This window comes from Octopus bimaculoides, chromosome 2 (assembly GCF_001194135.2).
Source record: "Octopus bimaculoides isolate UCB-OBI-ISO-001 chromosome 2, ASM119413v2, whole genome shotgun sequence".
Taxonomy (NCBI): Eukaryota; Metazoa; Mollusca; class Cephalopoda; order Octopoda; family Octopodidae; genus Octopus; species Octopus bimaculoides.
Genome location: NC_068982.1, coordinates 128,154,766 through 128,176,037, shown reverse-complemented (window position 1 = coordinate 128,176,037; position 21,272 = coordinate 128,154,766). Strand labels below are relative to the sequence as shown.

General features: G+C 32.9%; 1 protein-coding gene across 1 annotated transcript in view; it reads right to left on the bottom strand.

The window, feature by feature from the left end:
• Positions 1 to 21,272, bottom strand: part of LOC106874304 (ankyrin repeat and IBR domain-containing protein 1) — a 304,438-nt gene that overhangs the window by 3,149 nt on the left and 280,017 nt on the right. The window contains exons 15-24 of the mRNA XM_052965880.1: positions 19,411 to 19,541; positions 18,804 to 18,938; positions 14,625 to 14,711; positions 11,902 to 11,971; positions 8,786 to 8,928; positions 8,444 to 8,656; positions 7,164 to 7,335; positions 6,430 to 6,555; positions 4,058 to 4,178; positions 2,802 to 2,980 (exon numbers count right to left, since the gene is read on the bottom strand). Of these exons, the coding sequence (XP_052821840.1) occupies positions 2,802 to 2,980; positions 4,058 to 4,178; positions 6,430 to 6,555; positions 7,164 to 7,335; positions 8,444 to 8,656; positions 8,786 to 8,928; positions 11,902 to 11,971; positions 14,625 to 14,711; positions 18,804 to 18,938; positions 19,411 to 19,541 (1,377 nt within the window). The remainder of the gene's footprint in view (positions 1 to 2,801; positions 2,981 to 4,057; positions 4,179 to 6,429; positions 6,556 to 7,163; positions 7,336 to 8,443; positions 8,657 to 8,785; positions 8,929 to 11,901; positions 11,972 to 14,624; positions 14,712 to 18,803; positions 18,939 to 19,410; positions 19,542 to 21,272) is intronic.

Sequence of the window (21,272 nt, the reverse complement as noted above, 5' to 3'; positions counted from 1 at the left end):
CAGAATTCATTGCTGTACTCATTTCCAACCCTCACCTTACTGGCAGCATCTCTGTACATGGCTCGCACAGCTCTCACTAACCATTCTTCTATCCCAAGTTTCCTCATTGACCACCAGATAAGGGATCGGGGGACCCTGTCAAAGGCTTTCTCCATGTCAACGAAAGCCAGGTACAGAGGTTTATCCTTAGCTAGGTATTTCTCCTTCAGCTGTCTCACTAGAAATAAGGCATCAGTAGTGCTTTTACCTGGCACAAACCCAAACTGCATCTCATCTAAATTGATTCGCTCCCTAATTAGTTGGGCTATGACCCTCTCTGTAACTTTCATAACCTGATCTAACAGCTTGATGCCTCTGTAATTATTTGTATCTAAAGCGTCACCTTTACCTTTGTAGCAGTTGACTATGATGCTGCTACACCAGTCATTGAAATACACATTGAAAATTTTAAAAACTTTCTGATGAGTTGATTGATCAGGTCAATAAATTTAAACATTTCCTAGGATTCTTTAAATAGCTATCTCATAATGGCTATGTCTAAAGGTTACATAAAGTGAGATACTTAAATGTAATAGTCCCATTTTAGAGTCGTAATAGAGGGACTTTTCGCAGGTTAAAATCTGACAATTCAAATTGTGTTTTACTTGACAAAATTGAATGAAGTCAATGAGCTCCATTGCGTGGTCATTTGGCTCACCAGAAATAAGAGCTATATTGCCTTCAAATCACACCCTATTGTCTTTCAAACAAAAAACCTGTTAGATAATGTAGTTCAAGATAGACTGTATGAGAAAAGATGAGATGCTTGAGGTTGAAATGTAACTATTCATAGGTCTGCAGGCTCAGAGCTACACTATAAAAAAGAGCTTAGTGATAAATAATAGCAAAATAATAATAATGATTCTAATTTTAGCACAAGGCCAGCAATTATTGTGGGGGTGGAGTGGGATAGTCAATTACATTGACCCCGAAAACATGAAAGATAAAGTTAACTTCAGCAGGATTTGAACTCAAGAAATGCCACTAAGTGCTTTGTCTGATGTGCTAACAATTCTTCCAGCTTGCCACCTTAATAATCATCATCGTCATTTAATATCCGCTTTCCATGCTAGCACGGGCTGGACGATTTGACTGAGGACTGGTGAACCAGATGGTTACACCTGGCTCCAATCTGATTTGGCAGGGTTTCTACAGCTGGATGCCCTTCCTAATGCCAACCACTCCGAGAGTATACTGGGTGCTTTTTACGTGCCACCGGCACGAAGGCCAGTCAGGAGGTACTGGGAAGGGGATCTAATTGATTACATTGACCCCAGTGTTCAGTTGGTACTTATTACATCAAACTCAAAAGAATGAAAGGCAAAGGTGACCTCGGCAGAATCTGAATTCAGAATGTAAAGAGTCAGAAGAATTTTGCCTGGCATGCTACAATTCTGCCAGCTCACCAATCACCACCATAAAATAAGAATGGTTCTAAGGTTAGACTCAAGACCAGGAATTTTGGGGGAAGGTTTAAGTCGATTACGTCACCCCCCGCCCCAGTGTTTAACTGCTACTTATTTCATCGACCCTGAAAGGATGAACTGCCACTAAGCGTTTTGTCTGACATGCTGATTATGCCAGCTCACCACCTTTTCTAAAAATTTGCCAGCAGGCGGCTACAAATTTGGAACAAGGGCAGCAATTTTGTGGGGAAGGGGTTGATACCATTGACCCCAGTGCCTGACTAGTATTTTCTTTTATTTGACCCTGGAAGGCTGAAGGGAAAAGTTGACTTTCATATGATTTTGACCTAGAATGTAAAGAACTGAGGCAAACACCACAAGGCACTTTTTCTGATGCTGCTTTGTAAAATTTCTTCTGGCTCTTTACATTTGGGGTTCAAATCCTGCTGAGGTCAAATTTACCTTTCATCCCTCCTAGGTTGATAAAATAAAGTTACCAGTCAACTGCTGGAGTCAGGGGTATTGACTAATTCCTTCCCCTCAATAATAATAATTTCTAATTCAGACACAAGGCCAGTAATTTTTAGGGGAGGAAACAACTTGATAACAGTACTTGATTGGTACTTTATTTTATTGACCTTGAAATGATTGAAGGCAAAGCTGGCCTTAGGAGTATTTGAACTCAGAATGTAAAGAGTCAAAAGAAATGCCTTTAAGCATTTTGTCTGATGCGTTATTGATTTTGCCGGCTTGGTGCCTTAATAATAACAACGGTTACAAATTTTGATATAAGACTAGCAGTTTTAGTGGGAGGATTCTAGCTCATGGCATTAACCACGGTACTTGACTAGTACTATAGTTTTCTGACCCTGAGAGGTTGAAAGACAAAATCATCTTTGGTAAGATTTGAATTCGGAACTTACAGAGCTGGAGGAAAATGCTACCGAGCATTTTGTGCTATGTCCTAACGATTTTGCTGGCTCATTGCCGAAGAAGAAGAAGAAGAAGAAGATAATTTCTGAAACTTTTTAACAATAATGATATCTTTTATGGTAAAAAATAAACATCCTTATAACATAAAATACTTAATTCTAAAAGCAAAGGGCATTTTATATGTTGTTCCTTTGAGGTATTTCAGAGCCTTGTTGTCAATGGCGTTTTCTTTAGCACATTAATTTACTCATTAGATTACATGATATAATCATCAAAAGAGGGTATTTCATGGGGATCTTCTCTCTAATAAATTGTCAAGCCTTTCAACTATGATCTACAATTCAACTAAATTAGTTATTAAGTTGAAAGAATTATTTATCAGATGGCAAAGATTTAAAAAAGAAATAAAAAAATAAAAATTACCATTTAAAATATTGGACAGCATGGTCTGAAGTTGGTGGCTGAATTCAGTTGTAGAATTTTGGTCAGTTTGATTAGTAGTTAATGGTTCTGACATATTGGTATCATGAGATTCATTCAAGCCTGGATTAGGAGCAGCAGTGGAGAAACCATTATCTTGAGCATCTAAGGAGTTGATATCACTAGAAAATTACAATAAAACTGAAATCAAGTTACTTGGAAATATTTAAAATAATTTAATTTCCAGTGCCACAGAACTATCTCAGTCATTTACATATTTAATATAGCAATGTTGTTTAATGGGTTATTAATAAAATTACTATTTTTTTTAATTCAAGAATATTACTTTTAGCGATTATAAAAAAATGCTTTAACCCTTTAGCATTCAGATATATCTGTCAAGTCTAATGCTTATTTATTCACATCTTCTGAATTAATAAGGCATTGTCTTGTAGCTTTGAGATTTTAATGATGCAACTGTTTATTTTTAAAGTAATATTGTAGAGTAAGTGAGAAAGGCCTAATCTGGCCAGTTTGAACATAAAGCAGGTAGAATATTGGGGCCGGATATGGCTAGTTTAAATGCTAAAGGGTTAATATTTACATTACACAGGTCAATATTTACATTATGTTGATCAAATGACCATTCCTGATCATCATTAGATGTACTGAATTATTCAACATCACTTTAGGTAGTTAACTGTCCACAATGATATGAACTTTGCTCCACAACTGTGTGGTCCTGAGTTCAGTACCAATGTGTAACATCTGGGAGAAGCACATTTACTATAGCTTTGGCTCTACCCAAGCTCCATGAATAGATTTGGGGTAGACAGACATTGTATAGAAGCCCATCAGTTAGGCTGTAATCTGTAATTTTAAGGGCCAACCATGTTACACTTATGTCACCAATTCTATTAGAGAATTATGTTAAAGATGTGTTTGTGGAATACACAGCAGTGGCATGGCTAAAGTGTGTACTGCCAGGGCAGCCCTTGAGTTGAGTCCCAACAAAAAATATAATACTTTACAGGCTTGGCTTATACAGCAGATCCAAAAATCTTGCCTGGGACAGACTGTCCTGCTTCCATTTATGCTACTGGAACACAGCCACTAAGAATTCTAACTCACTAAGTAGATTATTCAGTTGATAGGACAATTGGATGTCTATTGAAGAAATGGATTACAGATAGCAAAAAATAAATATTACGAAATTATTATTTTTTCTTTAATATTAAGTAACAAAGAAAAAAGTATACATTTCAGAATTTGCTTGTGGAATGTTGAGAAGTCCAGTTTCTCTCATGTACTGCAATCTGGACATTTCTAGTGCTCTTAACAGTTCCATCTGTTCATCAAGGAACACTTCAGGTAAGCCATCTACAACAGAAAATTGTTGAACATCTGTTAATGAATTTGGAAATTCACTGTCAATATTGAAAGCCTGCTTTTATTTCTTTAGTTTTTTTTTTAATCAATATTTATTCTCTCTTTTCATTAAATACTACTTCAATCCATTGCATCATTCAAAACAATTTCATTGATATAACTTGAACATAAATGCTATTATTTTGGAATATGGTAAAATAAAATTACAATAAAGTTATTTAGAATATTTGTGTTAAAATTATTTGCATTTTCTTTGAATTACAAAAGCAACTTGTTTCTTTTATCAGTACAACTGATGAAATGTTTCTTATTTTCACCATCTTTTATTTTCGTCTCTATTTAGAACTGTAAAATATTTCTTCATTATTATTGCAAATCAAAGCTACTTTATAGTATCAATTCCTATATTTAATTTCCATAAAACTATTTTCTGCATGTCTTTTTTTCTTAGTCACCATAGAATTTGTTCCATTCTTTAAATAGCTCAGAAGACTTCATTGGAGACTGGCAAATATTCTTTTTTTTTTTTTTACAGCAGTTATTTTAGTAATAATTAATTTTTTTTTTCTCAATAATTACAATAACTTGCAACATGTATCTTCTTCAAGGGCTTTCTATTGGCTGTCAAACATGAACAACACAGTTAAAATGTCTTTCTTGGGTGTGCAGTAAAGGACCAAGCTAGAACTCTATGTTGTGCAGTTGGTGTGATCAATGTGCACAAAACAAGCAATGAGAATCAGAACTCCCAAAATAAACTTTATGCTGTTTCAAAAATTCAAAACTAGAAATGAACTTTAAATAGATCCTCCATGAAACAACAAGTAAATAAGACACTTCAAAGTGAAGGAAATATTGAGATAAAAGTTGAGAAAATATTGGGAAATATTCTGTAAAAGTCTTGTGAAAAGAGACCATAGACTTTTCTTTAGTTTTTTGTTCTTTTTTTTTTAAACAAAGTAACTTTACAAAGACTTTCAGAAAACTGTGAATTTACATATGAGGCATACTCTAGAAACCGTTAAAAAAGTAATTTAATAATCACAGAGGAAACACATTTTAGTATATTAGCCAGAAAGGTGATAAATTATAAGAAAAATATAGCTTGATGTTAGTGATGTAGAACCAAAGTCCTTGGAGATAGTGAAACATGAAATGAGATTTCTGTAAGAGTGTTTGTATTTTGACAAGACATTTTGTTTTGATTTTTTTTCAAAATAAAACTGGCAAGGTTGTATCAACAAACACATGCAAGCAATAACTGAATATCTCCTCAAGTGTCCAAAACTAGATTATTAAATTACCATGTTCTTTCTCTACCATAGCTCAAAATTCAGAAAGTAAATTACAAAATATATTACTATGTAAACTAAAAGTAAGTAATATCTTCCAACTTGTCTGTACATGACAAGAGTGATAGAAATGTAATAAGACTTTCTGTAAACACAGCTTGTGACTAATATATAAAGTATATCTAACAGTTCGAATCTAGCAAGGCTTAACTGGTATTTTTTGAACTACCCCTTGAGGGCCAAATTGTACAGAATATCTGAAGTGATTAATAAATAACTTCCTTTTATAGTATTACATTACCCTTTCACAATTATTAAGAACATTTTAGTTTAATGTTTATACTTTGGGATCCAACAGAAATAAATGCACTTTTATAAACTTATTAATAAATAATATTAATCATATATAAATATTCAAGGAAATATCATTTTTCAATTCAGATACAAAAGATGTCAACACAAATTAAATGTGCCTGAGTTCTTCATCTGTCTGAGAGAAACTATGTTATATTCATTTCATCTATATTGTAATTGAGTCTGATTTTATGCAACATCAAACTTAGCAGATGTGACAAGCTCAATACTATTGAACACAGTAAAATAACTGGGAATATTGCAGGATTAAAATGATGGCTACAACAATAAACTATGTGGAATAATTTCAGAAATTATAAACCATAAATTAATTAGTATAGGAGAATTTAATTAGATAGTAAAAGAATACATTGCAAGGTTTCAATCTAATTTTTTTTAATACATTTTAATCTTTAAAAATAAATTCTACAAATAAGATGAAATGTTGCTAAATTTTTATACATAACAAATTGAAATTTGGAATTTCTGCCTGAGTTGTAGAATGTATCAGAATCCACAAATGTGAAAGTACTTTCAGAAGACGGAACGAGAAGATCAGAATTATTATCTATTCTGTGTAAAAATCATCATCCAACCTTGTTGCTTGCTATTATTCTTCTGGTGATCCAAATGCAAGCAATGAAGACTGCAGTGATCATGTAAGATTCCAGTCCGAGGATTCAAAGCCTGAAGACGACTGCAGCCAGAACGGGAACATTTCCCTAAAAAACACAACCCTAACTGATAACTTAGCTATTATAATGTTCAAATGCAAAGGACCAAAACTGAATATAGCAAAGTTGTGAGAATCACGGCATCAGATGACAAATGGATAGATCAATGGAGAAGAAAGGAAACACGAAGAAGAAATAGAAATCTAATTTGAAGAGTTAACTAGAATGAACCAGATTAGGAACAACAATGTAAGATATATATATTTAATATATTGTTTCTGTTTAACAAATATCTAAGAGGTAAGTTGGTTTTAAAAGGTGTGCAATGAATTTTGTTTCATAGAACTGACATTTTAGTAAATTAGCATTGCTAAAGAATTCTAGGATAAGAATAATAACATAGTATATAGAAAATGCATCTGCAGTGAAATGCAGTCGTTTACTAACAAAATAAAAGATAAAGAGAAAGTTAACAGCAAAAGTAATGAGAAATATAATTGGAAGCAAGCAATTCCCCTAAAGCAAATGAAAGAAACAATATATGATATAAAAACAAAAATACTGTAAAAAGAGAGTTAACCTTACAGCTAAATGGATTCTAGTAACCCAATAGACATGTAAGTGGGATAATGGTAAATTAGTGAATATTTTAATACCAATAGATTTCAGTGAGGTTCCAGTCGTATCAGCTTCTGAACTGTCACTGTCTGAATCTGGCCAGTCCAGAACAGCCATGACATTGGTGTGTCGACCTGAAGCATCTTTTATCCAAGGATTGGCAGGATCAACTTCTTGAATAGATGCCAAGATAGCTTTACGTAGTTCTTCCTAGAAAGAAATAGAAATTTAGAACAGTTATTCAACTGAAAAATTTAAAAGAAAAAAATATGTGAGCTGAATAATTTCTTAAGTTTAATTTAAATTCATTAAACTTATGAAATGCAAATATGATGTGGTATCAAATGGTTCCCAGAATAGTTATCTTTAATAAATAAAACTAGCTTATTTACCTTAGTTTTGAAATAGTCACCTTGTACAGTAACACACCAGTCCCAGTGTTCCTGCTACTTTTCAAATTCAGCCTGGAAGTCATTTTTCTGTAAGTGAGTTGAGGACCTTCTGCAATTCACTCTGGATCTCAACAACAGTGACCTTTGAGCTGCATTTTCATCTTAGGTAAGAGATGGCAGTTCATAGGAGTTAAATCTGGTGAATAAGGTGGGTGCAGAAGCAATACCAAGTTGTTTTTGGTGAGAAACTCATAAGCGAGGAAAGCTCAGTGACAGGGTGCATTGTCATCTTGCGCTCTAAAGATCCAGTCGCTTTTGCCAAATGTCCTCCCTCAAATGCTTCAAAACAGCATTGATTGTCTTCTGATGATCCTCATGTACAAGCTGATGAATTTTCTCCACATTTCCTAGTGGAGGTGATGCTCGTGACAAGTCTTTCAGATCGCTCATCATCTTCCAGAAGTGTTCTTCCACTTTTGAAGCACCCATGACAATCAAAACATTGTGTACAACCCACTGCCTCATTGTCATAAGCTTGCCGAAGAATGCTCAATGTCTCTGTAGCAGACTTCCCAAGTTTAATGCAAAATTTCACATTGGCTCTTTGTTCCAACTTTCTGTCCATGATAGAATCACAGACTACGACATACATGTGATCACAAAGTCACTCAGCACACTGCTTCATGAAGGTCACTGCAAGCTCTCACTGTGCACACAACCATGTGCTGTCATCTGTTGGCATGCTATAGAAATAGTCTGAGAACTTTTTGATACCACCTCATAAATGAAAGCATAACATTTTTTTGAAATTTTGCATAATTTTGCTAACATTTTTGGATGTTTATGAATTTTATTTTGGAACATGTGTGAAAAAGCATACAATAGACCAATGACATAATGAAGTTGGTAATATTTTATATACTTACATCTTCCAGATCTATACTATATTTTTTTCTTTTGCGTTTTCGCATGGCTGGTGGTGTTTCAGGAGGTACCAAACCTTTCACAATTGCAGCAATAAATTCATGTCTCTTACGCTGAACTACATGAGCTTGTTCAATTATTCTTCTACGTGGAGTCCGCAGATAAAGACGGTTTACTATCTGAGATAAAATTTCAGTACATTCTTCCAACTCTGTCTGAAATAAGAAAACATAAAAACCCAGACAAAAAATAAGTAAATTGTGAATAAATCTTGACATGATGCGAAGGAGAATGATAAAAAATATATCATGATAATAATAATAATAATAATAATAATAATATACCTGCATACATTCAAACACTATTTTTTTGTAGCCTGGGCCATCCAAATAGTATGCATAGACATAAGAACACTTTAAAACACATCTTGCTTTCAACAACTGATGAACAGCATCTTCAACAAATTTGGTCTCCAATTTGGCAGATACTGCAATTAAAAACAAATTTAAGTTTCATAACAGCTTTGATAAGTGTGGAGAAATAGGTTACACAAGCAGGTATTTCACTTTTCTATGAGTGAGATACAAGAGGTGTAGAAAAACCTTTTTCTCACAGAGAAGGATAAACTCATGATATGTGTCATATCTTTTCATATCAGACTTTCACAAGCAACTTCAACATCCACATGACTTTCCTAAAGTGGGAACTCAAGAATTTCATACTATGAAAATTTAGGAAAGAAATCCACAATATTGCAATCCTTCTCAACAGCAACAGTATACAATCAAAACAACATACAAATGCTAGGTTAGATATTTTTTAACTAAGTTTCATAAAGACATTCCATATTTTTCATGTAGCAGAGTATGCTTCATAAGCACTTGGTTATTTTATTTTAAGATGAAAATTACTTTTTCCTCAAACAATTTCTAACTCCTTTCAAAATATTACATATCTTTCTAAACACATATATTGTAAACTTAAGAAAAATGTTACCCACTTGACAGTCAAGCCTCACTCACCAACACTCTTCAAACTCTGGTCCAATAAGTTGTATTCATTCTTTACCTCTTGGATACAATGCCTTTTGCTCTTCCTTAATGTCACCTAAATCTATTTAATGCTTCAGATCTATCTTCAAACCCATTGCATATAATTTCTAATATTCTGTACTAAGCCCATTATTTGATTATTTAATCTTTCATCTTCAGAACCCCTCTTGCCCACATTTGCCTTCCAAATTATTAATCTACATCAACTCAATTTAAAAAAAAAAAAAAAAAAAAAAAAAAAGATCACACGGATCTCTTCCAGTTATTCCAATATCATTAAACAGCAATAAATTCCCAGTGAACTAAATCTATTACCCAGTTGAGTTGGAGTTGTTTCATTAATGCTGCTCATGTACTTGAAGCTGACATCAACGTTTATCAATTCCCCCTGTTATGCAAATTTGCAGCTTGATTCTAATGCATAATACCATGTAAACCTTTTCATTATAGTAGTTACTCAATGTAAGAGAAGGAAACTATATGACGCAACAATAGATACAATATATGTAGAATCATGAAGAGAGACTAAAATATAAAGCCATTTAAGTGTCTTCCTAGGCTGACTGATACCTTATGTGTGGATTTGGCACACAACAACAGGAATCGTGTGTGTCTGTGTGTAGACATCCGTTTCTGTCCCTTTGTCATACAAAAGCCTCTCATCGCCTAACATAAAGCCACCTCTCTCAATACTACACCTCAGTCAAGGGGCTGTGTCTTGAAAGTTACTAGGTGAGCTCACTAGTGGCAGTGCCATATGAAAAAGGAACCCAGTAAACTCTGTAAAGTGGTTGGAGTTAAGAAGGGCTTCCAGTTGGAGAAATCATGCCAAAGCAGACTTTGGATCTTGGTGCAGTTCTCTGGCTTGCTAACTCCCTTTGAGTCAACATAGAAAAACAGATGTATGATGATGATGATGATATATGTATCTGTGTGTGTGTTGATGTTGACAATGACTGGTCATTCTACTCTTTAGAGGAGCACTGGAATAAAAACAAACATTCCCTTTCTTGGAGAAACAAGTAAAGTTTGGAGACAAGAAGAGCATTTGGTCATAAAAATCATAATCTCAAATAACTCCCCCATTCAACACATACAATATGGAAAAATGGTTATTAAATGAATGAAACAATTACAATTGACAAACAACTATCTCTATTATAAAGACAAGAGACCCATCTTAGTCATCTTACACTCAAATAGCCATACACAAACTACCAATAACCTTTGTATCTCAGTTTAGTTTTAGACAAAACAGAAACAAAACAATAATGAATCTTGTAGCTTTTACTTGTTTCAGTTACTGGACAGTGGTCATGGTGGGGCACTGCCTTGAAAGGTTTAGCTGAACAAATTGACCCCAATACTTTTTTTGTTTTTTCACATCTGGTTCTTTTTCTATTGGTCTCTTTTAAATAAACCAGCACCAGCTGTCGAGTGGTGATGGTGGTGGTGGGGACAAACACAAAGATGCACACACATACACAACAGGATTCCATATGATTCCTTTCTACTAAAATCACTCACAGACCTGAGACTGGTAGAAGATGCTTGCCCAAGATGCCAGAAAAGATTAAAAAAAAAAAAAAATCCATTCTCTGATCATCTTCCAACAATATCTCCTTTTTAATTCTCCAACATCCAAGTTGTACAGTTTTGACTCAAGCCATCATCTTTCAAATACAAACTTAATATGCATCTTTTACTGCAAAGCAAATTCCATTAATCTCTTGCTCATTCCCTGTAACAATTATGTTCATCCAACTATCTTTATATTTATGCTTATGAGAAACTTACAATCACTGACTGCCATCTGACCCACCATATATTTTGTGAGGATTATGATAAATCTTTTGCTGTACCCCACGAAGGCTGTTTTGTCAATAATAAATATAGAGTTTAAAAAAACACACCATTTTTATCATTATTAGTCAATTGGTTAGCCATTTAACCAATTGTCTAACCAATTCTTTGATTAATTATTCAGTCAATCTATCAATCAACAAGGTATATCAAAGTCCTTTTGTAGCCATTCTGTGACCTACAGCAGATGTGGAGTAGAGGGAGCTTGTTATTGGTGAGGTCATGAATGATGACGAACCAGTGTGTGTGTGTTTATTATTGGAATAATGATCCTATCGAGATGCGACAAAACGTTTCAACATATGTTTGCATCAAGAATCTTGCAAACCAAATACAAAAATAGAAATATGATAAAGCTGTTTTGAATAAAACCTGGAAATGAAAGAGAAAGCCACACTAGCATATATTTTGTGTCTTGTAAAGAAGAAACTATTTAGAACAAGATTAACTTTGTAGTAAAGTTACTGAGTATGTCATTATTCGGAAGAGCATGTACAATAAAAGATGATTAGGAATGTTAGAGAAATTTATGAGAATGTACTTACCATGATCAGTCACAGCTTCAGCTAACTTCATCATTTTTTCTTTAGCAGTATTCAGGAGTGGTACTTCAAGCTACATAGAATACACAAAATGTTTATTGTTTTTACACAGCCCTTGGTTATATATTTATGGGTGGTATGGGGGGGGGGGAATATAATTGTGTTACATTCATAAACTGCTAAAATTCAAACATTAAGGAAGTTAGTGAGCATGAAAAAGGTGGGAGACAACTTCAAAGAAAAAGAGGTGCAGGAAGATTTAAAATACTCAGAAATGACTTAAAGGAGCAGTGAAGATAATCTAAAGAATGGAAGAAGTAAAGAAACACAGGTGGAAATGAGAAGAGAGAAAGGAGTTAAAAAAAAAAAATCACACACACAAAAAAAAAAAAGCCGGTATTACAATATCTTGCCTTCAGATTATGTGCTCACTTGTGAAGTGAGCAGCAATGAAATCATGAAATAGAACGGAAAATAAACCAAGCTCATAGATTATAGATGCTGAAATGAGAGAGAGAGAGAGAGAAAAGTGTGTGTGTGTGGGGGGGGGGGCAGTGTTTTAAAGTTTTCTTTAAAATTACTTTTTAGTATAAGGAATATTTAGAAGTGTTTAAATTTGAAATCAAAAATGAAGTTTAGGACAAGTTAGTAAGAATATCAGTAATAGTAGCTAACAGAGTATTCCCTCAAAGGAATCCATAAAACGGATGGGAAAAAGTAAAATCCAGAGGATAATAAAACATTGACATTTTCAAGAGTGAATTTGTACAATCCTTTTAAGAAGAATTTTCAATATAAATTGTCTATTTCTATTTCATATGGCTTTTAAGTGGTAGTATTTGTATGTTTTATCATCACATTTTTATTGGGATTTCTACAAAACATTATATGCCATTCACTATACAAGATGGGTTTAACCCTTTCAATACACACCCGCCCAAGTCTACCTCTGGTTCCTTGATAGAAACTTTCTGTTTTAAAGCGATCTACAATAGAACTTTCCATCAAAATTTCATATTAATTTATGTTCCAAACCCTCTCTTAATAATGAGTTAATTTGCTAAATTCTTCACTATTTCCAAACTTAATTAAAACAAAAGCAGTATATTTCAACAGAAATATGGTAACAAAATCACAAATGATTAACAATTAGTATTAATGAAATGAATACTTCACAGGTATTGTGGTACACAGCCGTACAATTATATTATTATGTTATTAAATAGCCAATGATAAGGGCCTCCACTGGGCAGAGTATATTGGCACATACATACACTTGACTGGGCAAGGTTTTTTTTATGTAGAAGACTTTTAGTTATGTTTATCCAAGAGAAAGTCTGGTACTTTAGGGCTGACACAGCTTGGCACTAATGTCATTGCAGGTATTGCGGTCAAAATGCAAAGGGTTGGAACAGATACTGAGGCTTTAATAAATCCCCCAAACTCTTGCTCTGGATTGAGTCTGAAAAACAATGTTGACCTCAGTAGGACTTGAACTCAGAATGCATAAGGTATTGTATCCCATACCGTAACAACAACACTATCAATTTGATATCTTGAATGAACACTACGATCTATTATATTAAAATGCTAACAACGGATTCTTGTGGGATAAACAATCTGTCATGCTGTGGATAGGAAATGGTAGAAGTGTGCACATGAGAGAGAGAGAGAGAAAGAGAGAAGGGGGACAGAGGGAGGGACAAACAGAGAGAAATTCAAATGAATGGTATTGGCACATACACATCTCTTTATCAGTCTTCTAGCTTCTATTGTATTGAAGTACTAAGGGGATGATAAAAGTGTGTGAGAGAGAGATTCTAAACAAACACTTCTGGTACTCACACACACAACAATTTAACACTTGGTGGTTGTTTCTAATTAAACTACAGACTATCTATGGGGGTCAGCTAGTATTTATTTAAAGGAAAGCAAGTGACAAACAATTTCATCTGATGTTGCTGAAGCAGAAACTCAAAAGATAAAGGAATTTCAAAACATTTACACTGTAAGTTGAAATATTGTGGATTGGATTGGATTGCCTCTGTTCAGTCTACTGCAGGCCAAAGGCCTTAGCATGTTCTTTCCACCAGCCATGGTCTGATGTGGAGGCCATGAATTTGAGCTAGGGATCATTCTGGTTTGATGAGCCTACTCTGCCACACTGACTCAACATGGCTTGGCAGAGGGATGCAGCTTTTATACTCATATCCAGGATTGGTTAAGTCAATTACATTGACCCCAGAGCTTGATTGATATTTATTTTATCGACTCCGAAAATATGAATAGCAAAGTTGACCATGGCAGAGTTTGAACTCAGAACATAAGGACGGATGAAATACTGGTAAGCATTTCACTTTATCTGCTAATGATTCTGCCAGCTCAATGTCTATGTGGATAACAAAGTTATTTTAACCAATAACACTTTTTAATGAAGTTTTCGTCTCATTAATTGATAGGTAGAACAAGACAGAACTTTTTTGTTCAGCTTTCAATTATTCTATTCTAGGATATTCTTTGCTAAAAACTATTCGTTTTGCACTTATTTCACCTGTTGTGTACTTTATCTGAACTAATATCCATAACCACACATCATTTCATTAATTAATTTATACTCATCAAATTAATTCACCAGAATGTGATTCTGAAGTAACAGTTGAGTTTTCAGATTTTAATTTCATGACCTTTAATAATGACCAATTACAAATCACATAACTTGAACTTACCTTGTAGCTATTTTCGTGGTTCTTAAATCGAGTATAGAAATGAACAAACCGATTGAGTTCTTGCATTTGAGTATTCCTGGCTTGAGCCTTAGAAATAGAAAATATATATGCATATACATATAAAAATCCTTGATGAAATAAAAAGATTTAAAAAATATCTTTCAATCGAAACTTATCTTCAACAAAATGTCCAAAGTAGTATTGAAAATGCTAACAAAATATACACAATGGCCTGATAATGAAGTTTAAAATATTTATTCTTTAGATACACGCATTGTTGTGTGGTTAAGAAGTTTCTTTCTCAACCATGTGGTTTCAGTTTCAGTCCCTCAACACAGCACCTACAAGTGTCTCCACAAGTCTGACCAAAGTTTTGAGTGAATGTGTGAACTTGAAAGATGGAAACTGTAAACGGTCAGGCATGTGTGTGTGTGTGTCTGCATGCAAGCAGACTTGACATTATGTGACAGTTGTATATAAGAATTACTTTCCTGTCATGTGTGCTGTGCCCTTCATTTCTAATCTTCCATGATATCATGTCTGGCCATGCGAAAGTATTACCTTATTTGGAAACAAGTGAAGGTTGACAACAGGAAAGGTGTCTGACTAGAAAGTCCACCTCAGTGAATTCTGTCAAACTCATGCAAGCACAGAAAATGGGATGTAAAAACAACGATGGTGATGGTATTTCTCCCTAACATGTACATTGATGACATTTCATTTAGCTGTCCAGATTTACTAAGTGCTTTACTTTAACTAAACCTAAAATTAATAAGTATGACGACTGTTTGCCTAAACATAGAATCTGTTATTTATATTCAATAATGGTTACAGTAGTTTACTTCTGAAATGGTAATTTAATGTATATATTTGAGAAAACATTATTTTAAATGCTGCATTCTCAAAGTAATCATATTCTAGATTAAAAAAACAAACACAGCTTCTTTTTCTTAGAAACCATATCTGCTAAACATGATAGACTTCTTTTAATGAGATTGTGTTTTCTTCTCTGTTAAAGATATGTTGTAATCATCCAACTCATCCCATTACCGTTGCTTTATCATCATCATTTTAACATCCACTTTTCCATGCTCACGTGGGTCAGATGGAATTTGTTGTGGTGGATTTTTTAAGGTTGGCTGCCCTTCCTGCCACCAACCCTCACCAGTTTCCACAAGTAAGATAATATTTTCCCAAGACTAGAAAATGCTTTCATGGAAAAGTAGAAATGAATGATACCACTTGCATGATGGTAACATTTGTTTATGACTATCACATGTAGTAAAAGCAAGGAAGTAACATAAACACAAACATATGATGGGCTTCTTTCAGTTTCTATCTACAAAATCTACTCACAAGGTACTGAACAGCCAGGATATAACAGAAAACACTTGCCCAAGGTGCTGTGTAGTGGGAGTGAACCCAAGAACACATGGTTAGGAAATATATACATACATGTATGTGTCTATATATGTATTTACTCATATACACATACAATATGAAAATACATTTGCTTGTTTCATTTACAAATAACTAACTTATTAAAAAGTCAGCTCAATCTTTCTTCGGCTCAATTACAGACTGATCAGTGTGTCTTTCTCTTACAATGACTCTCTATAAATCCTAAACACTGAAGAAACATTTCCTTCGTTATCTTTCTTCACAATGTTAAACAGGTCTTGGATATGTTTTCTCTAAGACATTAATAAATTGTTATTGTCCTAAACAATGTGTATAGATAATATAGATAATTTTCAAACATTAGGTTTATCTTAATATATATCTAAACATTATATTTAAAATATCTTTTTGCAGTTATGACATAATTAATCCAAGTTAACCAATTAGACTAATTCTACTACCTGGGCTTGTATGAGTAACAGGTTGGACAATTTTTAATTATTTCCAAGGATTTACCAAATAAACAAACAAAAGAAGAGTATTAAAGGAGATCTCCATAGAGAAGTAAAGCTTTAAAAAGTTAAAGGTGGTCGGACAGAAATCAACTGAGAAGCTAAGATTCATGTGTTTAGGAAAGAGAAACTTTTTAACAACCACTGATGAATTACTAAGACCATTTTCATTTTTAACAGTTGTTGCTCTGTGGTACATGTTACAACTTACACAAATAATGCTTAGCATTTATTGCTATGCTGCTACACTTATGACATCTCATCAGTCTTGCAGGTCCTCAAACAACAGGCCATGGCAACTTCCTAGCCTTTCATCAATAACTGACTTCCTTGTAGAGAATAGTAAGAATCATACAGAATATTTTCTGCCAAGCTCAACTTGGCCTTCATTCTCAGGAATTTAAAAGACCAGATTGACTCTTTTCTAGTCAAGTCAACATCTGAAAATTGCTCCATGGGTGAATAAGTTGAGATGTCCTTCTGAAATTATGATCAAGGTTCTAATGGAGAAATGATACTGAGATTGTTAAACTTAGGACACTGACAATAGAATACAATATGTGGTGTATCCATCATCATGACGGATGCAAGAACAAGTTTCTGTTGTTAGATGACAATGATAATATTTAATTATCTATGAAATAAACAAAATTGTGGAGTTGCTTTTTAATAAATACGATTGAATGATTTTTGGATACAGAGCTTTGTAAGTGAATGCACAAGTATGCACAAGCCTGGTTCAAAATCTTTTTAAGAAAACTGACAGTTGCTGAAACAAGCAAGTCTCTTCTCTATGCTACCATTGTTTAACCAAGAGCAAAGTGTTACTGCCAGTGTTACTGCCAGTGTTACTGCTGGCATTGTCAGAATACAAAGATTCAGAACAGATATCAGAAAGCAACCCTCTAACAATTCCAACAATCCACCATGGTAAGCCTGTATGAGCACCTATCATTCCAAAAGGTCAAAAGGTGAAGTCAACCTTAGAGGGATTTGAACTCAGAATGTAGAGAGTTGGAATAAAGTATTCTAATCAGTGCTCTAATGACTGCCAATGCAAACAAAATAATCCATTTACATATACCTGAAAAATTAACGCAACATATACAAGGAAGATTAAATATTTTTACCTCGTTATAACAAGGCAGTTATTGCTCAGTGGTATATGTCATGTCTTACATAAATCATTTAATATTTATTACTATGCTGATTTCAAATTCTGCTGAGGTCGACTTTGCCTTTCATTCTTTCAGGGCTGATAAAATAAATATCAATCAAGCACTGGGGTCAATGTAATCTTGACCCCTCTTCCTGAACTTGTTAGTCTTGTGCCAAAATTTGGAACCAATATTTATTACTATACTGCTATAGAATGACAGCTCATCAGACTTTAAGACCCTCAAACAAGTAATGAGAACTTCCTATCCTTACTGTCTAAGCCACTGAAACAAATAAAACTCAAAATACTCTTACTTGATACTAATTAATTAATAGAATGAAAGGGTGGATGGCCAAGTATATATGGTATCAAATAACTAATTAGCAGTTAATATCCTCTCACTAAAACTATGTTATGTCCATAACCAGGACATTTAATTTTCAAACTGTTCAGTCTACTTGGCAATAAATAAATGCATCAGTTAAGGATATTTTCAGCTGTCAACACTGAATCCATGCATTTATTAACTAGTAATGAAGAGTTCAACTCCAGTAGGAATGGTAAAGCTTTGCGAGGACTCAACCATGAGCCAGTTCCTCCAATCATTTAGACTTGGATCTGGACAATAATTATGATTAAAGGTTGCATATGATGGTGAGGGTACAACAGAAATATCATTTCAAATTCATCATTTACAAAGCACCTATCATCAACATTTTCTCAGTCACAAAGACTTCTAAAGAGTGTTTTGCTATTTTTGATATTGTGAAATATCAATGCCAAAAGTTCAGAACAAATTTTTATAAATGATTAATTCAACACAAAATTTTAATTTCAAATTTTGGCACAAGGCCAGCAAGTTTGGGAGAAGGGGCTAGTCGATTACAAATGGACCCAGTGTTCAACTGGTACTTATTCTATCGACCCTGAAAGAATGAAAGGCAAAATTGATCTCAGTGGAATTTGAACTCAGAACGTAAAGATAGATGAAATGCTACTAAGCATTTTGCCCAGTGGGCTAATAATTCTGCCAGCTCACCATATTAATTCACACAAAATAATCTCTGAAAAGTAGAATACTACATTGAAACAATTAGAATTAATTACCTCTGATAATAGTAACTGAGTTTGTTGTTCAACTTTCTTGACAGCTTCATACCGGTTACATTTAAAATAGCCCCCAGTACTGGAATTGTGACGTTTCCATTGTTCCAAACAGACCCAGCAGAAATCATATTTACACTAAAAAAAATATTTAAAAAAATTAATTTACTAATTAATTAAAATAGATAAATGTGTAAAATATATAATCCTCTTTTCACTATTTCTATTTTACAACATCTCAAAGTAACATAATATGGGAAATGTACTGTGATAAAATTTAAATTAACAAAAATGTCAAACTAACTTGTTAAAGATTCTCAGGAAATATTTGTTTCAAGATTAAGAAATGACATGTTGAGGAAACTAGCATTCGGCATTTTCCATTGTTAAAATAAGTTTGAAGTTGACAAATAAATAAGTTACATATTTTCATGTAAATGATTTGTGAGTCTTTTGTAAATATCCAGTTACACTAAGAGAGGATTTAAAACTTATTTGAGGAAACAAATAAACTATGGTGAAACAAATAAAACATTGAAAAATAGCTCCCCCTCCCAAAAAACCTTGCAATTTAATATTCTTTTTTATTCAAAGATGTCCATGAACTTACTTTAGAACATTTCATATGGTTACATCCTTCGTTCTTCTGGATGGGAGATTTACAATTGGGGCAAGGCTTTGAATTAGTCACTAGCCATAAGCAGTTGGCAGCAGCTTCAGTTTCTACTTCAGTTCCATTTACTAAAAACAGAACAAAATATCTAATATTACAAAATTTTCAGGAAAATTATTGCATTATTTATTTATTTCATTTTGATATATTTGTTTGAAATAAATTGAAAATAAAAGTTAGGATATGAATTTCCCAATAAAAAAAAATATTAAATAAAAAAATTCTGATACTATTTATTTTGAATTTAGAAATTGGAGTTTTTCTAAATATAGAAGGTGTTTATGCTGTAAAACTATTTCTAACAAAGAATAGTAGATGCTAACTAAATTCTATATATGGAAGTGTGTTGAAATTCCCTTTAAAGCACAAGCATGGTTATTGTATTTCTAAAATACTACTATTAATTTTTTTGAAAAATATAAAAAAAAAAAGAAAGAAAAAAATAAGAACACTATATCTTTTTAAACCTTTCAAGTGCATACCTTTGCCCCCCAGCAAAAAATGTAACATTATTTCGAATGCCTCAAATAGATGCATTAATAGAATATTTCCTTTCATATCTTTTTTCAAACTGCTGAAATAATTTTTTTTTTATAACTTTACCACAATGTATATTTTAAAATTTGTTAGAGTATGTTACCTACAGTTTTTCAAAACTTTATCTGTCTCTAGTTATTTGGTGTTGGGCCAAGCTCTTCATTTCATAGATTATTTAAAAAATTTTAACAACAATAATAACAACGATTTCTTACACAAGGCCAAAATTGTAAAGATTCATCATCATTAGATTTATTATTATTATTATTATTATCAAAACTTTTCCTTGATAGCAGCTATATTTACACATTATCTGAGTGCCACCTACACACCTTAGGTAGGTAACATGTTGTTCTTAACATACTGGATGATCATATGATGTTATTAGAAGTGGTAGGACTGGATAAGTTCTTAAAAAAGCAGATGTACACATGAGTGCTCAATAAAAATTCTATAGAATCATAAAATTTAAGGTGCTAGTACTTTTTGTAAAATGTCACAATGCCCATTAGTGTTATTTTCTGTATTTCTTTTTAAGTATTGTTTTCCTAGTATCATGTCTATGAAATTTTCTCCTTTACCTTGAATGTACCTATGAAAGCAAGTATTATATTATTATTATTATCATTATTATTAGCATTAGAGATTTTATAGTAATTTATACATTCTCAAATGAAAACCTTGGCCTGACACCAAATAACTCCAAACAATAAGTAATATATTTTGAAAACTTTTTGAAAAATTCATTGCAATAATTTAAGAAAAATTAAGTGCAGCAATTTGAAATGCTTTATAACAATTTATTAAAAAAATGCAAAACCTTCCATTAATGGCATTTTTTTTTCAAAAAAGAATTCTAAATAATAATACATTTTAGTGGGGAGCAGAAGTATGAAACTCAAAGGTTTCAAAAAAATAGGTATTGCTCTTTTTTATTTTCAAAACAAAACGCATGCAAAAAAAGGAAACAAGTAAAAAAAAAAAAGAAAATATATCAGAAATACAATAACCATACAATTTGAAGGCTATTTCAAAACATTGATATATAGAAAATCATGCAAAGTCTGTTTTTTAAAGAAGTAGTTTTACAACAAATATCAATGTTAATAAAACTGAACAAAAGAGCATATACACACATACACATGTACATATACATGCACACACACACAAATATATATATATATACATATATACAAATATATATATATACATATATATATATATATATATATATATATATACATACATACATACACACACAC